At 38.3% G+C, this 16,516-nt stretch overlaps 3 protein-coding genes across 3 annotated transcripts; 1 reads left to right on the plus strand and 2 right to left on the minus strand.

Annotated features, from left to right (window-relative positions):
* Positions 1–320: 320 nt before the first annotated feature.
* On the minus strand, positions 321–2,154 carry LOC140762957 (nascent polypeptide-associated complex subunit alpha-like protein 2). Its single transcript, XM_073100950.1, has 4 exons — positions 2,020–2,154; positions 1,839–1,932; positions 1,386–1,519; positions 321–848 (listed from the first exon to the last, which is right to left on the minus strand). Exons 1-4 carry the CDS (start codon positions 2,092–2,094, stop codon positions 504–506), a joined length of 648 nt encoding a protein of 215 aa, XP_072957051.1. The 5' UTR covers positions 2,095–2,154; the 3' UTR covers positions 321–503.
* A 2,934-nt stretch (positions 2,155–5,088) lies between these two features.
* On the plus strand, positions 5,089–7,104 carry LOC140763542 (peroxidase 5-like). Its single transcript, XM_073101772.1, has 4 exons — positions 5,089–5,501; positions 5,627–5,815; positions 6,303–6,468; positions 6,549–7,104. The coding sequence occupies exons 1-4, from the start codon at positions 5,226–5,228 to the stop codon at positions 6,956–6,958; spliced, it is 1,041 nt and encodes a 346-aa protein (XP_072957873.1). The 5' UTR covers positions 5,089–5,225; the 3' UTR covers positions 6,959–7,104.
* Positions 7,105–12,183: 5,079 nt separating this feature from the next.
* LOC140763541 (B3 domain-containing protein Os02g0683500-like) lies at positions 12,184–14,041 on the minus strand. Its single transcript, XM_073101771.1, has one exon. It carries the CDS (start codon positions 13,667–13,669, stop codon positions 12,563–12,565), a length of 1,107 nt encoding a protein of 368 aa, XP_072957872.1. The 5' UTR covers positions 13,670–14,041; the 3' UTR covers positions 12,184–12,562.
* Positions 14,042–16,516: the final 2,475 nt, after the last annotated feature.

The following is a 16,516-nucleotide window of genomic DNA, read 5'->3' on the forward strand; positions in this document are numbered from 1 at the left end:
CTTAAAAATAGTCTATTTTATGTTTGGACTCAACTTTGATACGTAGCCTGCTTGCTCAGGTTCGTTGGTTTAAACTCCTCTAAGTCATGTGTATTAGTCATCGAATCGTTTGCATTTTCTTGCAAATCAGTTTCCTCAGATGAATTCTCAACATGCATGATGCCCCAGATATTTGAGTTCCCAGCATTAATATCCATGTGGTATGATACTACTACTGCAGGTAAGACCCACTCATTCCAACGTACAAGCCCGGACTGCCATGAGCCTCAAATTTTCAACGTAAGGCACGGTTCACGAACAAGCAATACAATCAAGAAAGATATAATAACATCAAGATGAAATTGAGAATGGCAAACCAAAAGGTCCAATACCTTACTGGACTACAAACTGCTAGATAAGGTAGTAACTAATAAGCATCAACGAAATGCTCACAAAAATGTAGTGGTTTTTACCAAGATTCAATGAGACAAAAATGACGACAAGCTTAGACAATGTTGCTCTAACTAGGCAGTGAGCTCCATGATTGCGCTGACTATGTCACCGTTGTGAGTTTTGAGAGCCTTGACAGCCTTAGCTCTAGACACACCAGCCTGAGTCATAACGAGGTCAATGTCTCGGGGCTCCACTCCACTGTCATCAATCTCCTCCTCATCTTCGTCAGGTGGTACTGCGGTGCCGGATGCGACAGGCTTACCCATCGCATTGCTAAGGTCTGGCATCCTGAACTGTTGAGCAGCTTGGGTCTGCAACTGAGAGCTCAAGTCCTCTATTTTTGCCTCACCAAATATGATGTATGTCTCAGAGTTTGGGCTCTTGAAAACATCAGGCTTTGAAATGAAGAACAAAATCTACAAATCGACCATCGACATATGATTTACTTTAGCAGATAAAATTCATCTATGAGATTTGCCAACGAAGAAAGTTATGTTTTGTTATCTCATTTACTTCCACACTGTTGAAATTAAAGGGGTATTTCCCCCCCACCCGTTGCTTCTATCCTCATTCTTTTTAGAAGATTTAAGAGCATAAAAACTATCACATCTAAATTGCTGAAATCTGTCACTATAGTTATTTTTTAGTTCGCACGCAAATATCTTGCGAGAATTAGAAGATCTATCTCTTCCTTCAAAAGACCTATTAGTCAAAAGGCACAGAGCCACAGATCAAACTGCTGTTCACGAGACTGAAGCCTCAGTTCTTATGAGCATATTATATTATAAGCTCCATGGTCTTTTAGGAGAGGCTAGTCTCAAATTTTGAAAAATAAGATTCAAATATAGTTTTGAAGCATAAACACAATGTGATCTATAGTTTAATCTTCTTGTTAAGGGTACCAGTATACAGACAAACTTTTGACAATCTCAAATGCATAGAAATATACTTACATTCTTTGTCCTCTTTATGGTAACCCTACTGACTCCAGTGACAGGTTTCATGCCAAGCTTCAACATAGCCTTGCGGCTCTTTTTCTCACTCCTGCTCTGCTTGGAGCTCTCGTTTGCACCTCCTCCTTGTTCACCTATATCAAAATTATAGGAAAGATTCTACATTTGAATGAGTGGAATTTAATTATGAGTAACTACCCAATTCTGATAAGATGATTTCATAAACTTATAATCAGAATGATATCCATAAGGTTCCAATTCACTTTCTATGGTATGGAGATATTGTTTACTATCTCCAACCTCAATGCCAAAATTAAAACTGTTAACACTTTATTGAAATTCAAATTCTCGCATATAACGGGCGATAGAGGGAAAACTAGATTCACATAATAGCATAGTGCATTTATCCTAAAAGCCATCAAGAACATAAATCAATAAATAAATCCGGAGAACCTTCGGCTTCATCGTCGTCGTCGTCGTCGTCGTTGTCATCTTCATCATCGTTGTCGTCCTCATCCCTCACGTCTTCAACTACAGGGGCGTCGTCCTAAAGAGCAAAGAGATGAGAAGACGAAGGGAAGAAGAAAACGACGGCGAAAGAGAGAAAAGAATCGTAGTAAGAGGAGATGGCAACTTGGTGCTTCTCCTCCTCCTTGAGGAGGGAGGAGAGCTTCTCTTCTTCTTCCCCTTGGACTACTGGAGTCGGCATCCTTTTTTTCTCCTCGCTCGCGCCGTCTGCAATGCTATTCTCCACACAGATAACGTTTTATGACTTTATCTGGTAGTACCGTAGTAGGGATGATGATGGAGCGGATAGTATTCTCAATAACCCTATAACCGGATAACCTGATAACCCGTTTTGTATTATTCGGCGCTGGATTCGGCTTGTTGTATCTGAGAATGAAAGGGGGTAAATGGGTAATTAAAGTTGGGCCAAAGAAGACCCGGCCATTCAAGTGGACGTTTCCGCTGCTCTGTAATTATTTTGTGGTTTAGTTGAGAGTGGTTGCATAAACTCTTGCCTCGTAACCTAGTAATCAATAAATTTATTATTATTATTTATACTCTATTTTATTAATATTTATCATTCGACATCTCTATTATGAATTTAATCATAAAAAATTCTATGAGTTAAATCTGATAGCACGTGACAGAATAAAAAATAGTATATTAATTTAAAAAAAATATAAAAAAAATATAAATTACTTTATATTAAAACATACCATCAAGTAGAGTTGATAGATACATTCCTCATGACCAGGGAAGTCATCATGAGTTCGACTCCAACCCCTAATAATATTATGGATAAAATTGTTTACTGGTTTGGTGGCTTGACTCGATTCAGTTGATTAACAATGCGGTTAGCTTAGAGGAACAACTTGACAGCACAACAGCTTAGAACAGATTTTAATGGTGTTTGGTTCGAAGCAATTATGCTGCGACGCATATGGTTTGAAGCCTATACTAAATAGCTAAACATTTAGTGGGGTCTAAGTACCTCTATATGTAGGGATAATTTGTTTTTTGTTCAGTCCATACCTAGCATTCAGGTTCATAAATGATAAAAAAAAAAACAATAAATCATGCCGTAACGGGGACACTTTAATTATTTTATACTTATAATTAAATTAATAAAATATATGACTATCTTCGCTTAAACAATTTAAGATTAGTGTGTTTTTTAATAATTAAACCCAAAATACAGCGGTATGAATAATACATATTGATCAATTTTCTTAATTATAAGATTTGTATTAAAACCTCTCTCACTTTGATCATTACGCTTGCATCTCTCAAACAATTAGTATCAGACTTAATAATTTTATCCTCTTTATTGCCTCACCAACAATAAACAGGATTGCTTCCCGTATCAAACTAACAAATTATATATTTTTAAAATGTACGAAGAATGAAAATGTAACTTAGTCTTATAATTATTGCAAGCGCGTTGTATATTATGATTCATAAATAATAAAGTAAAGATCACACAAGTATGAGATATTCCCGTTATCACTTATTATAGTTTGAAATCATGGCTCTTGGTCCAATAATAAATATTTGTCTGCATTCTTATTCTTATGTAAGGTGAGCTCTACTCCAAAACCGACACGAATCAAAATCAATTGGAAGGATCCATTGACACAACTAGACCACCTCCATGTCTTCTTGGTCGGCAACTTTAAGTAAATGATAAGCTTTGAGTAAAAAGCATATAAAAAAGTGGAACGCTAAAAAAGAATCGCCCTTTTGTGCTTTCTGCTTTATGCACCCACAATTCTCAAGTTAAAAAATTGCAAATATTCCTATAAAATTCTTTTGTTTTATATAAGTGGATCACAAACGTCTCATATTGTGGAAATCAAGAGACTGAATTGGCTTTTCTATGTAGTTTTTATGAGATAATAATGTTTTTTTGTACTTTATACGCTTCGAAGCTAAGACATTTTAATAAATTCAAGAAGTTGACTTAATTTAAATTGGTAGGAATTTTTATATTTAACACTCTCTTTGACACCTGCTCTAAAGGTTTACACTATTAAAGAATAATATTTTTTATATTTTATAATTTTTCTCATTTCTTCTGTAGGGTTCGAAATCTTTTTTTTTTATTCCCTCTACCCCAAGAACATTCGACATTATCCGATCATGGAATCTAGGGGATTCTTCCATTTTATTCTTTTCTTAGTGACAGATGCCCAATTTTGAGGCTTGATTTCTCTCTTTTGGTTTGCTCCATGAGTGACCTTGAATCCTTTTAGTAACTATAAAGAAGGAAAGATCTTATTAGTTGAAACTATTTGAGTGGGTTTCTCCTTAGTTATTTTATTAACTCACTAATTATTCTAACAATTTAACTTTTTAGTACACTTTATGGTATCGAAGCAGATGTCTTGAGTTTAAATACTATTAGAATCATCTGTCATCTAAAATATAAAACCCTAGTCCATTTAAATTAAGTACTTTTTTTTTAGCCTATCAAAATATTTTAACTCAAAAGTGGGAGAGAATATTAGAATATAAAGTATAAAAATTATTATTTTCTAACGACTTAAAATTTTAAATTAATTGGTGAATTATACCGATTTTTACTCTGACTTATCTGGTGTTGCACCATGTTTCATTTCCCTCTTCTGTTTGGTTTTCTTTGTGACACTGTTAGTTATTTGCAGACTGTTCATGGCTCTCTTGTTGAGAGGTAGCTTCTTTTTACCAAAATGTCAATGAGTTTTTATATATTTATTTTTCAACAATCCCAAGTATCATCCTCTCTCTCCCGTTAATTTTATCACTAGTATTTTTTGAGGGAAGCCCACCAACTCTCTTGCCTGTTGCAGATGGGTGTAAGAAAAATTGGAGCCTTCGTCGCTAAGGATTGAAGTCATCATCGTTGGATGGAACTTGGCTGTGGACACTTGTTTTAATTGCATATTTTATGATCCATGGTTAGCCTTTTCTCGTTTGATAGTTGCTTTGGGCGGAGGTCCGGAATAGATATATTTGTATCAAATCTATAATTTATATATGTGCTTAAATGAATCCATAATTTTCCATAAAAAAAGTTAAATCACGGTCTCAAATAAACAGAAAGAATATTAGGACCGTTCCAGGTCTAAACTCGTCAAGAAAAAAGAAATTAAATTTACATAGAGAGAGATAGGGAGTTATGTGCATTTAGAGTAAGAAAATAATCTCTAAGTCAATGGTAGCTTATTATAAGCCGCCTCTTGTTTGTCCTAATTGCATTGCAGTGGGCAGTGGGCAGTGAGCAGTGGGCAGTGCACATGCTTCTCTCTCTATCATATAGCTAGCTGTCTCTCTTCTTTCCTCTGCATGCTATAAATGGGTCACCAGGGCCGAGCAATTAATCAAGACATTGCTGAGCGAAGAGAGAAGATGGCATCTGCAAGAAGAGAGATGGTACTAATTATTACTATCACCATTGGGTTGTACTTGAGTTGTTCTAGTTCAGAAGCCCAGCTCCAGGTGGGATTCTATGACACCATGTGCCCTGCTGCTGAGATCATAGTGCGAGAGGAGGTGAACAAAGCTATGAATTCCGACCCCGGCATCGCCGCCGGCCTTCTGAGGCTTCACTTCCACGACTGCTTTGTTAGGGTGTGTTAATTCTCACTCTTCTACCCTTCAATTTATATAATATTCTTCTCAATTCTCTTCCTAATTTTTGCTATACTTCTTGATTCAACGAAATGATCGATGTGGGTGTTGTTGTTGTTATCTAGGGGTGTGATGCATCGGTTCTCCTCGACTCGACGCCGAGCAACACGGCGGAGAAGGATGCGCCGCCGAACTTGAGCCTCCGTGGATTCGAGGTCATCGACAATGCCAAGACGAGGTTGGAGGAGGCTTGCTGGGGGATAGTTTCATGTGCAGATATACTAGCATTTGCAGCAAGAGACAGCGTTGAGCTGGTAACGAATATATTTTAATTCATCCGTATGCTGCCAATTAATTAATCATTTTGTTTACCCCCACGCTAAGAATCAATGCATATGTCATAGAAGTTTCCTACTGCTACACATGACGGCCATTAAACGCTTACTTTTAGAGTCACTCTGCTTATATGTTTATAAGAACTTAAGCACGAGACTGTGAGCTACTTACTTGGGGGCCAGCTGGATGTCATCTCGGTGATAGGATGAATTTGCCACATGCACGCCATGCATCGTTCCCACCCATGTGAGATGTACCTGCAGAGTGATCCACATGTCATGGCATTCTGTCCCTACCATGTGATCTACTATTCTTTTATATAGAAGATTGGATTGGTATCATAAAGTTACTCTAATTAAATAAGTTGCCAAAGGTTAGATATATATGTTAAAATATTATTAATAATAATAAGATAGAGAAAATTAACCCTCTCTCTTTCTCTCTCTGTGTGTGTCATGCACTCAGACTGGCGGTCTATCATACCCAGTCCCAGGAGGAAGAAGAGATGGAAGGGTCTCAATTGCCCAGGAAACAATGGGAAATCTCCCTCCCCCATCCTTCGACGTCGACCAACTCACCCAGATCTTCGCCACCAAAGGTTTCACCCAATCTGAGATGGTCACGCTCTCAGGTAGGTACTCAAAATAAATTCAAAGTTAACGTACACCTTAACATTAATTTACAGTTTACAACCCTTGCTGTTATATACAGGAGCACATACCATTGGCGTATCCCACTGCAGCTCCTTCAGTAGCAGACTCTATAGTTTTAGTTCCACAGCGAGTAAAGACCCGAGCATGGATCCGAGTTACGTGAGTCAGCTAATGAGGCTATGCCCACAAGGGAGTAATAACTCGGGCTCGCTTGCTCCCATGGATGCTGATACCCCAAACGTATTCGATACTCGTTACTACACCAACTTGTTGGAGAATCGTGGGCTGTTCACTTCGGATCAATCGCTTGTGTCCTCAGATGTCACCGCGGGGCAAGTCGTTGAATACTCCAACAATTCGGATATCTTTATGAATGATTTTGGAGCAGCGATGCAGAAGATGGGGGAGATCGAAGTGCTCACGGGTAGCATTGGGGAGATTAGATTTAATTGTAGAGTGATCAATTAAGGATGGTCTATTTTACTATTTATCAACATTTTTTGTATGTTTTTTTTTTCTTTTTCTTTTTTAAATTCTTTTGTTACGGTTCTGCTGTAATGTGACAACAGGCCCCAATATTTTATAAAATAAAATTGAGTTATTTAGTTGATCATTCGGACCTCACAAAGAAAAGGAAGTGACTTGGACAAATTTATATATATTTTTAGATAGATTTATCAAATTAATTTTTGAAAAATATTGGACATTATTTTTCTTAGACTTTTAAGGTCTACTTTTTATAAATATATTTAAGTCGTAATATGATTTTAGAGAGAGAGAGAGAGAGAGAGAGAGAGAGAGAGAGTATCCCGTAGCTAAGGCCCAGTCCAAGCCTTTATAGTAGGAAGCTTCCATTAAGCCCATAATGAGGCCCACTTAAGGCCTTTATAGAAATAGGCCTGAGAATAAGAAAGATTAAGCCCTTAATATCTTGATAAATAAGGCCCAATTGAGCCCATAAACTAAATTAAACAAAATTATCAAAGCGTACTACTTCTGCAACTCTTATATGCTTTTCTCGGTTACATTGAGATTTGAAACATCACCTAATTGATATGAAAGCTCTTGAAAGTGGGCCACTGAGACTTTCTTCCACTGGTAACTTTTGACGAACCGGAGTGGATTATTTTATCCTCACAGGACTCGGATAACCTACATGGGAGGTCATTGTAGCTTAAGCTAGATATTTCCAACTCCAAATAGCACATCGCTGTACCTTTTTTCTAAGATGAGAGTGCTTTTACTATAGAAATTTGGTTGTAATTCTCATTGGTCGTTCCGAATTGCTAGCACCCAAAGGCTTTTTCCACCAAACAGAGAAAGAAAGGTACAAGGCAATCGTATGTATGGATGAAATTAGAGGTGCCAAAAACTCATATATCTCCCACAATACTCCCTATTTTGGTTCCCTACAAAAGGCATTCGATGTTGAGTTGTGGATGGATGGGACTGGGACCACACCACCTCCATGAGTAGCTTTTTGGAGGTGGGATTCGAATTACAACTTTCCACTCGTATCAGCGAATCCGCCTCCTTCTCGCTGTGCTCTCGCTTTCAAATGAGAGCTAGGAGGAAAGTTTCTTATTCTCCAAAGTTAGTTATCGACATCTTTCATTAAAGCCCACCTTTAGCTTTCCACTTTACATCTCTGGCGTGGAAGCCACCATCCTGCATGAGAAGTTGCTCTCATCCGATGCCTTTCATATGGGTTTATGGGATCGGCTGCTAATTAATTTAATTCGATATATATACTAAAATGGCCCCTATGTTTGAGTTACTGCAGGTCGAAGCAGTAAAAGTGAAAGTAGTAGTGACACAAACCACGCCAAATGCTAGTCGACAAGCGACTTATCTCTGAGATCGAGATAAGAAGGCAGTCATTTTCAATTACCCCCTCGGCTAAGCCCTAGTTTCTAGTATCAGGGTCATTCTCACAAACAGGTGGTGGGCTCAAAGGAAAGGGAGATAATTAACATCTGGGGCGTGCTTGATGAAACGCCCAGGTCACATGGACTACAGCGACGTCTCCTTGGGATGGACGGCATGGGCGTGAGATATATATATATATATATAATACAAACAAAGACATGTTATAGCATCTAGACTAACCCATTCCTATGTAGTACCAAAACATGGACCACCATGGCAGACATAGAAGAAGCTCTCATGCACTCTAATTCCTTCCCGTCTCTTGTTGGAGTATAGAAATCCAATTAGTGCGTTGTTCTTGTCAACAGTGGGCGGTGTATGGAATCAACCAACTTATTTATGCCATAAAGAAATTACGTGATATGACTACATGTGTCATGTCTACTCACATGGATTTTGAAAGAAAATATTTGACTCCTTGCATTCCGTTATGCATCCTAAATAATCGTATCCATCCTACTTCTGAATGACCTAACTATTTGTCATGTGACAAAAGTATTCTTCTTTTTATTGAATGCTGCAATCCTTGGCCGTATTGCCATTTTGCTCCTCTATTTCCCATGTTTAATTTACATCATGGTCTTAATGCCTCCTCTATCACAACTCCCTCTTTTTTTTTTTACTTTGTTTCCTGTACGCGTACTTCAAGTTTTGTATCACTTTCTATCTCCACAGTGGCCCAATTTAAGTCATTCGTACGCCACTGTCCAACGACCTCCTAAATTATGTTCATGATGCATATAGATTTATATAAAGACAAAATGGACAGTGTTAACGAAGATCCTTCACCAGGCTTGCCATTGAAATGAGATCATGTGTGAAATGGTAATAAAACAATCATATGGAAGGCAGTTCTTGAGATTTTTTTTTTTTAAAAAAAAAAAGAGTGAAAAAGAGAAGGAAATGTCTTTCTATCAGTCTGATATATATATATATATATATATATATGACAGTCAAAAACAGAAGAACGATGCTTCCTAACAACATGAAAGATTCCAACATTTTAAAAAGTTTTTGTCTTATAAAAAATTTCTAAATGTCTCCTTCTTGTTAAGTGGTATCACTTGTGTCTGAGAAAACACCTGTTGATCTCTCTAAAGATGATCATCACCCATCAATCATCATCTTTCGGATGATTTAAGCCATGGGATCCGATGCCTAACTGTTATAATTTTAGGATGCCATTGGGGTTCAGCAATAATTAAAAAGAACAACAACTAAGCCTTTTTGTCTCAAAGATTTGGAATAAATAAAGCCTAAAACAATGGGCAAACATTCTTCCGCCCAATCTGCATTATTGATAGATGAGTAAAATTTTATGCTTGAAGAACAATTACGAGCTAATCATTAGAAATGGCAGGATAAACACTTGTATCACCTTTCCGTTGCCCGATGACCAGTTAAATGCACTTGGTCATCAGATAATGAAGACAAGTAGTCATATTCAGCAGAATAAGTTAATGAATATCTTTGGTTGCTTCATCAATGTTGTCAGCTTTTTTTTTTAAAAAAAAAGAAAGAAAGAAAGTAAATAGATAAAGATGCTAGCGATCAGTACTGATATCTTAGATGCCATAGCTAGCTTCAAGATTCAAAATTGTAAATAAGAAATGGTACAAACTTCTTAGTCAACGAATCAGATGGATGCAGAAATGGTAAGTATATACTTGCAGCATTGCCCAACCGAACAAGCACACATTTTTTTAATGCATGCTTCTATGTTTTACAAAATTCAGTCATCCAGAAACAAAATATGAAAGAATTAGTCAATGTGAACTTGAGTTTTCAACTTGCTTTCATCCATTGAGTTGGGTTTTCATCTGAACTCAATATAGATGTATGTGTGTGTGTGTGTGTGTCTATATATATATATATACATGAGCATGAACCTATTATATGTTTATTACTTAAAAGTTTTGTTCTCACATATTTCACAAATAAATGTAGTTTGAATAAAGTTATCAGAATGAGGAGCATGCACCTTTCCATTGCCTCCCTAATTGTTCTGAATAAAGTGAGACAACATGAAGCATGTTTAAGCAGCATGATTAGAGTAAGCCATGTCGGTAAGTGTAGAAAAGATGATTTCAATTGTATAGAGTATATTCATGAAAAACAGCTTAATATATTCTCGGCACTCTTATTTCCTACATGAAAATTGCAAAAATTGCTCATAGTCTTGCTCGTTCATGAGGCAAAGTAAGCATAAGTTATATCCTATCAAGCTTATAATGCTAATATATATATATATATATATATATATATATATATATATATATATATATATATATATATATTATAAGAACTTCAAAGATATGTGTTGTAGAGTTAAGCCCTGCAGTCCTCTTGACAGCACTACCCCCGAACCTTCAGTTCTTATAGTACCACTTTTCAAACCTCTCTCCTACTTTATATCCAAAGCAAGACAACATAAAGAATGGCAACCTGCAACTCTTAGTCCCACAATGGAGGAAACCAAGTGTTTGTCACCCTCTTAACACGAAGTTAAGCTCTATCATTTTCCTTTTTCTAGGCAAAAGTGGAATTAGTTTGAAAAGAAGAGAGACACTTTTACTTTTTGGTGCTACCATGCATCTTGAAAGAAGTTTAGAGTCAGACGAAAAAGAGCATCGATCGTTAAATTCACATGATGGGATCGTTGATTGATGGAGGTATTCCGACAATGGTGGAAAAATATATATTTGAGAAGAATATATAGCCCATGTCTTCTATACTGCCAATCAAATAGGAGAAAATTTTGAACTCCAAAAGCTGGCACAATTAGATGAGCCAGCCTTGGTAGAACTTAAGCATACTATTTGAGACAACGGGCACAGAAGGGGAAAGATAATTAAAGTGCGACAAAGTAAAGAAAAAATAATTACCATTAGGTTCGGCTAAGGAAGAGTGACAGAGAGAGATGGGGAGAAAAAGCCTAGCTTTAATTCCTTTGTTTCAAGCCCATTTTGAGGAACTTTGTACTAACTCCTTGAGTTACCAAGACACCCCTATAAATGAAAAATTCTCTCCTCCACATTTCTAGTTATGGAAACATATATAGCTCAGACTGTGCCTGCCGCCAATGCTTCCAACCACTTAGCTCAGTGTCATATATAGCTCAGTACACAGCTAAAGAACACTCAAAACCCACTCCACCACTTAAATTCTTCTACCACGTACATGAACATATGGACGGATACCTATGCTCTCTAGAAAACTCCTGGATGGTATACCATAGAGAACCCAGACAATTCGTATGACATACATACATAGGCCCACTAGAAAAGATGAATGTGGTTAATGTTCATCAGTATAGATGTAGTAATGAAGCTACCTAGCTAGCCATAAGCTATAATATTTCCTTTTTGTTTGTTTGTTAGTTAGTTTGTCTTTTTTTTTTTTCTTTCTTGTTGTTGTTGTTGATTTGTATCCTCCTAGCTACTTCAGAAAAGCTACAACTCTACTCAGTCCTGCATGGTTGATGCCATACAAGGTGCTGGCACAGCAGGCAAAGATAACAGTACTAATAAATGAGAGATAAAAAAAAATGGACGGAGAAGGATTAAGATCTGACCTTTACTGCTCCATAACTGTCTGTCCTCCATTTGAAGACTTGTCCACTGCTTTGGAGCTTTGCGGGGAGGATGAAGCTGACTCGACCTAGCAGCACAACATGAGTAGTAGTACTACAACTGATGAAAAGCCAAAGAGTAATAAACCATGAGAGCTGCTAGCTAGCGAGCTCCATTTTAGATGCAATTAACACAGCCACAAGGATATATGAGCAGATCTTATTGTAGGTTCTACAGATTAATTGGGGATGTACGTTATCATATGTAGCTGGCGAGGTATGTGTTATCTGAAACAATATTTACAATTGGAAATAGGAGATCTTGAAGAAGAAAAGCAGGAAGAGAAAAGGGAGAAGCCACTGGATAATTCCTTCTTTCTCCTTCTCTATCCCTTTGGAAAACCATCACAAGAAAAAAGAAGAAGAAGAAGAAGAAGAAGAAGAAGAAGAAGAAGAAAAAACTTAAATCATATCTGTTGCTCCAATCAAGTAAGGATGCACAAAAGAAAAGAAATGAAAAGAATCAATCTTTGAACCTTCCTCTCACTCTTAGTAGTCAGTAGCTGCGTCTCTCACAAATCGAGATCCAATGATGAATGCCGCTCTATCCTTGGCGTCGACGATGGAGGCGAAGGCGAAGAGCGGGAGGACTCCGCTCCCCCTTGCGGCGATAAGTGGAGGAGGGGGAGCGGAGGCCTTGGCTGCCAGCTGTTGCTCATCCGGAGCGAAAGCTCACCTCCGCCGTAGGCATCGCCATCTGAATCCGGGGAGTCGAGATCGACGCCGAACAACCTGACCCGCTTCGCGGCAGCCTGGCTATCGACAACCGGAACCGAGTCCAAAGCCATCGGCAAACCCCCCACTCCCATCCCGGGTTGCACCGTGAATTGTGGCGGCGAAGCAGCCGACGACGTTCTAAACAGCATCAACTGTCTGTTGCCAACACTCATATTCGCAGGATTGTACTCGTAAGCCTGCCGCCTCTGGTAATGCTCGTAGAGCGTCGCCGCTGGGGCAGGCGGCGGTACGAACAACCCACCTCCGCCGCCCCAGGGGTTAACTCCACGCGAGAAGGACAAATTCGGCAACGGAAGGCGAGGGAAGCGAGGGGCTTCAACGGCCTCGGGGCGTCGCTTCCAATCTATAAAGAGGCGGTCACGTGCGCTCTCACCGACGCCTCGGCCGAAGGAGACGGTGTCGCCGGCGTCGAGTCGCTTCTCCTTCACAAATCGGCTCCACCCCTTGGTCATGACGTAGCTCTGGCTGCTGTTCCAGTAGGAGTAGCGAAACCTCCACGGCTTCCCCGTCCGGTCCTCGAAGCTTAGCAATAGACCCTTCTCGTTCGACGACGCGTCCAAGGGGAAGTACTTCTCCGCGTGCTGCTTCGGGATCACGAGCCGGTTTAGTTTCCCCACGTCACTCGGCGTCACAACCTTGTCGAACATGTGCTCTTTCTCTACATACTCCCCACCTCCTCCTTCTCCTCCTCCTCCTCCTCCACCTCCACCTCCTCCACTCCCCGATGCCGCATCGAGCCGTTGAAAAGATGAAGAAGTAGAAGGCAAAGCCGACGTCGAGGGTAGGAAAGGAATCGGACGCTTGCTTGCTTCGTCATGCTCCTGAAGATGATCTTGCTCGATGTAAATTTCATCCCTTCTTGTTTCCGGCGTGACCTCCATCTTCCCTACCTGTTGACTTCAAAGTCTTCCTCCCTTGGATAGATCTTCTCTGCGAGTATATCTTCCCAGATCTGTACTATGTTGTGCAGAAAAGATCGAACACCAAGTCGGTGCGTTTTTCAGCTATGACCAGAGAAAAGGAAGAGGAAGAGGAGAAAGATTAGACGGGTTCCCATTGACCCGCCTCTTCTTTGGACTTGCGTGTGGTTCTTTTTTTTTTTTTTCTCGTGGCTTTTCCTTGTTTCCTCCCACTGCTAACCGAGAAGATCTCAAGGAGTAGGCTGGAGGTCCTTTCGATCTTCAGCTCCTCACAATTCGAAATGGGAAGATGTCAAGAAGCTTAGTTTGAGAGAGAGAGAGAGAGAGAGAGAGAGAGAGAGAGGGAGAGGAAAGGTGAGATGGTTGTTTTATAGAGTGAGAGAAAGAAAGGGAAGAGACGAGAGAGGAGGAGGGGGGACCCATGAATTATCTGGTTGGGCTCATGTGAGATCGTCCTTGTCATAATATGGAGATTGGAGTTTCACATATCTATATACTTACATATATATATTTATATTTATATATATCATCTATGACTAGAGATAAGATCTCAAAAAGCAAGTGGTTAAATGAGCCAATGATTTGCCACCGGAAGATAATTTTTTTATTTTTTATTCTACACACACACACACACACACACACACACACACACATAGCTAAGTATTCGCGCATGGACAATTATGTCGCTAATTTTCTCTCTTATTTGCTTGGATGCTTCCGTTAGCTCGATAGCATGATATCTCATCGCTGTGGTTGAGCAGTAACACAACAGTTTGGTAGGAAGGAGGGGGAAGGGGGGGTTTAGTTTGGTAGGGGATGCTTTGACTTTTTGAAGAGCACGGGAGGGGGGGTTAGTATTAGTGCGCACCGGGCCTACGTTAGCCCAAGAGTGGAGGTGAAAATTAAACATATTCGAGATTAAATAATACTACTAATAATGCTAGTAATAATAAAAGGTAAGTAGAAGAAACCAGGACCGGATCTGTCACAAATTTGTTTACCCTGTGATTCACCTTTAAAATATCTAAATTATATATATATATATAGTTCTAACTAATTTAAAAAAAAATAAAAAAAAAAGCTATAAAAGCAGCAGAATTGTATGCCTTTTATTACTTGCTATTTTTAAATAATTTTTATATTTAACAACATCAAATTTTAAAACATTGTGATTTTGGATACCAACAACATATTAATTAAAATTTTAGAATTCAAATACTCTTAGGATAAATAATGAAATATTAAAGAGTAATTTTGTAAAAATAAGAGACTCAACCGAGTCAACCCAATAATAAAATTGAACTAACTTATTAGTGATCATTTGATCAGTCTAACCATCCGGTCGGTGTAACTATGGATGGAAAGAGGAGATAAAGATAATGATAATGTTATGTGACTATCTGAGTGCCTCTCTTCTCCCTTGCCAATAGCAAAAGGATAGGAAAAGATTCGGCAAAGTTTTGTGACATGCATAATATGGACATGTGAGCATTTTAGATGCTACCTCTCTAAGCCAAGAATTTATTAATACCCGTACTAAGATAAATAGAGGAGAGGAGAGGAGAGGAGAGGAGATATAGGCACCATTGTCCAATCATGTGTACTTACTTACACACTTATCTCTTACTACTGGATTCGATTGGATTTGGAGTAGATGGTGAGGATTTCGATCTTCTCCCCAAGTCCATAACACCTTGATGAGGCCGTCTCTATCTGCCTGCTCACCTGGTAGAGGTCTTGTCATATACATGACATTGACCTAATCGAATAGGTAAAAAGTTAGGTTCTTAATTAAGACAAACGGAAGTACTTCCAAATCTATAAAACTTATTATACTCATTTATGAGTATATTGTGATAATAAAAGGAATTTATTTTCATTTGCTCTCTTCCTTTTGCTAGGGTTTCACAAATTTTCATTTTTATCTTATGCGCATGGTCGGCATTCCTCTCTTATCCTTCTCTAGTCTCTCCAGCTCAGCATGGAGGGTCATCTCTTTTGTTATTTGAATATTTTTTTTTCTCATATATTGCTTTCTTTACTCTTTTTTATCCTAGCTCTATGAATAGATTCGATTTTGCTTTGAGATCCTCTCTCCTCTTTCCGTGACGTTTCTTATTTAGATATCTCTAAAATGGTCTCACCGTTCTCGGTGAGGCATGCCCCAAGCCCGATTAATTTAGATTGTGCGATGTTTGTGAGTGGTATTAAAATTTTTATAGCTACTATCTTTGCTTAAGAACACATTTCATAAGGAGAGGGTAGTATCAGTGGGCGTTGAACCATTATATTCTTTTATTTATCTTCTCTTTGGTTTTGTTTGGTTTGAGACTAAATCTTGAACTTGATTAATTAATCTTATTTTTAATCTTAATTTTTTAAAGAATAAACTTAATTAGATATAAAAAGATTAGAAAAAATATTTGATTTATGAATCAGTTTAAGAGCCCAAAAAACTAATTCAGAGAAAATTCTTAAACTCAAAGTAAATAAGATCTTTAGTTTCATAAGCGTGCCAAAGTTAGCTAAGTTACTTCAAAATTTGAGACAGTCACAACTAAGGGCTAATTAGCTGGCCAATTATACTTGTGTGATTTAGGTATTGTTTCATTGAGATCTTAAACACTCTTAGGAACTTAATTCTTACTTCTTCCTATCGCGTCGGTAGTGCAGCTAATATATCAACCTATCTGCCATTTAATCTGTGCATCGAACTTTGTCAAATTTAATTGAACTCAATAGATTTATATGCCTACAAAAAGAGAAAAAAAGAAAAGGAATGTATTCCTCCTGTGCTGAAAGGGACCT

The sequence above is a fragment of the Typha angustifolia genome, chromosome 7 (genome assembly GCF_048772165.1).
Source record: "Typha angustifolia cultivar Huaian chromosome 7, ASM4877216v1, whole genome shotgun sequence".
NCBI classification, from domain to species: Eukaryota; Viridiplantae; Streptophyta; class Magnoliopsida; order Poales; family Typhaceae; genus Typha; species Typha angustifolia.

Excerpts from the sequence above, each read along its gene's own strand:
- LOC140762957 (XM_073100950.1), bottom strand. The coding sequence starts at position 2,094 with ATGCCGACTCCAGTAGTCCAAGGGGAAGAAGAAGAGAAGCTCTCCTCC. Across the intron at positions 1,933-2,019 it reads AGGAGGAGGAGAAGCACCAA|GACGACGCCCCTGTAGTTGA; the intron begins GTTGCCATCTCC and ends TTTGCTCTTTAG. Across the intron at positions 1,520-1,838 it reads CGACGACGATGAAGCCGAAG|GTGAACAAGGAGGAGGTGCA; the intron begins GTTCTCCGGATT and ends ATTTTGATATAG.
- LOC140763541 (XM_073101771.1), bottom strand. The coding sequence starts at position 13,669 with ATGGAGGTCACGCCGGAAACAAGAAGGGATGAAATTTACATCGAGCAA.
- LOC140763542 (XM_073101772.1), top strand. The coding sequence starts at position 5,226 with ATGGGTCACCAGGGCCGAGCAATTAATCAAGACATTGCTGAGCGAAGA. Across the intron at positions 5,502-5,626 it reads TCCACGACTGCTTTGTTAGG|GGGTGTGATGCATCGGTTCT; the intron begins GTGTGTTAATTC and ends GTTGTTATCTAG. Across the intron at positions 6,469-6,548 it reads TGAGATGGTCACGCTCTCAG|GAGCACATACCATTGGCGTA; the intron begins GTAGGTACTCAA and ends TGTTATATACAG.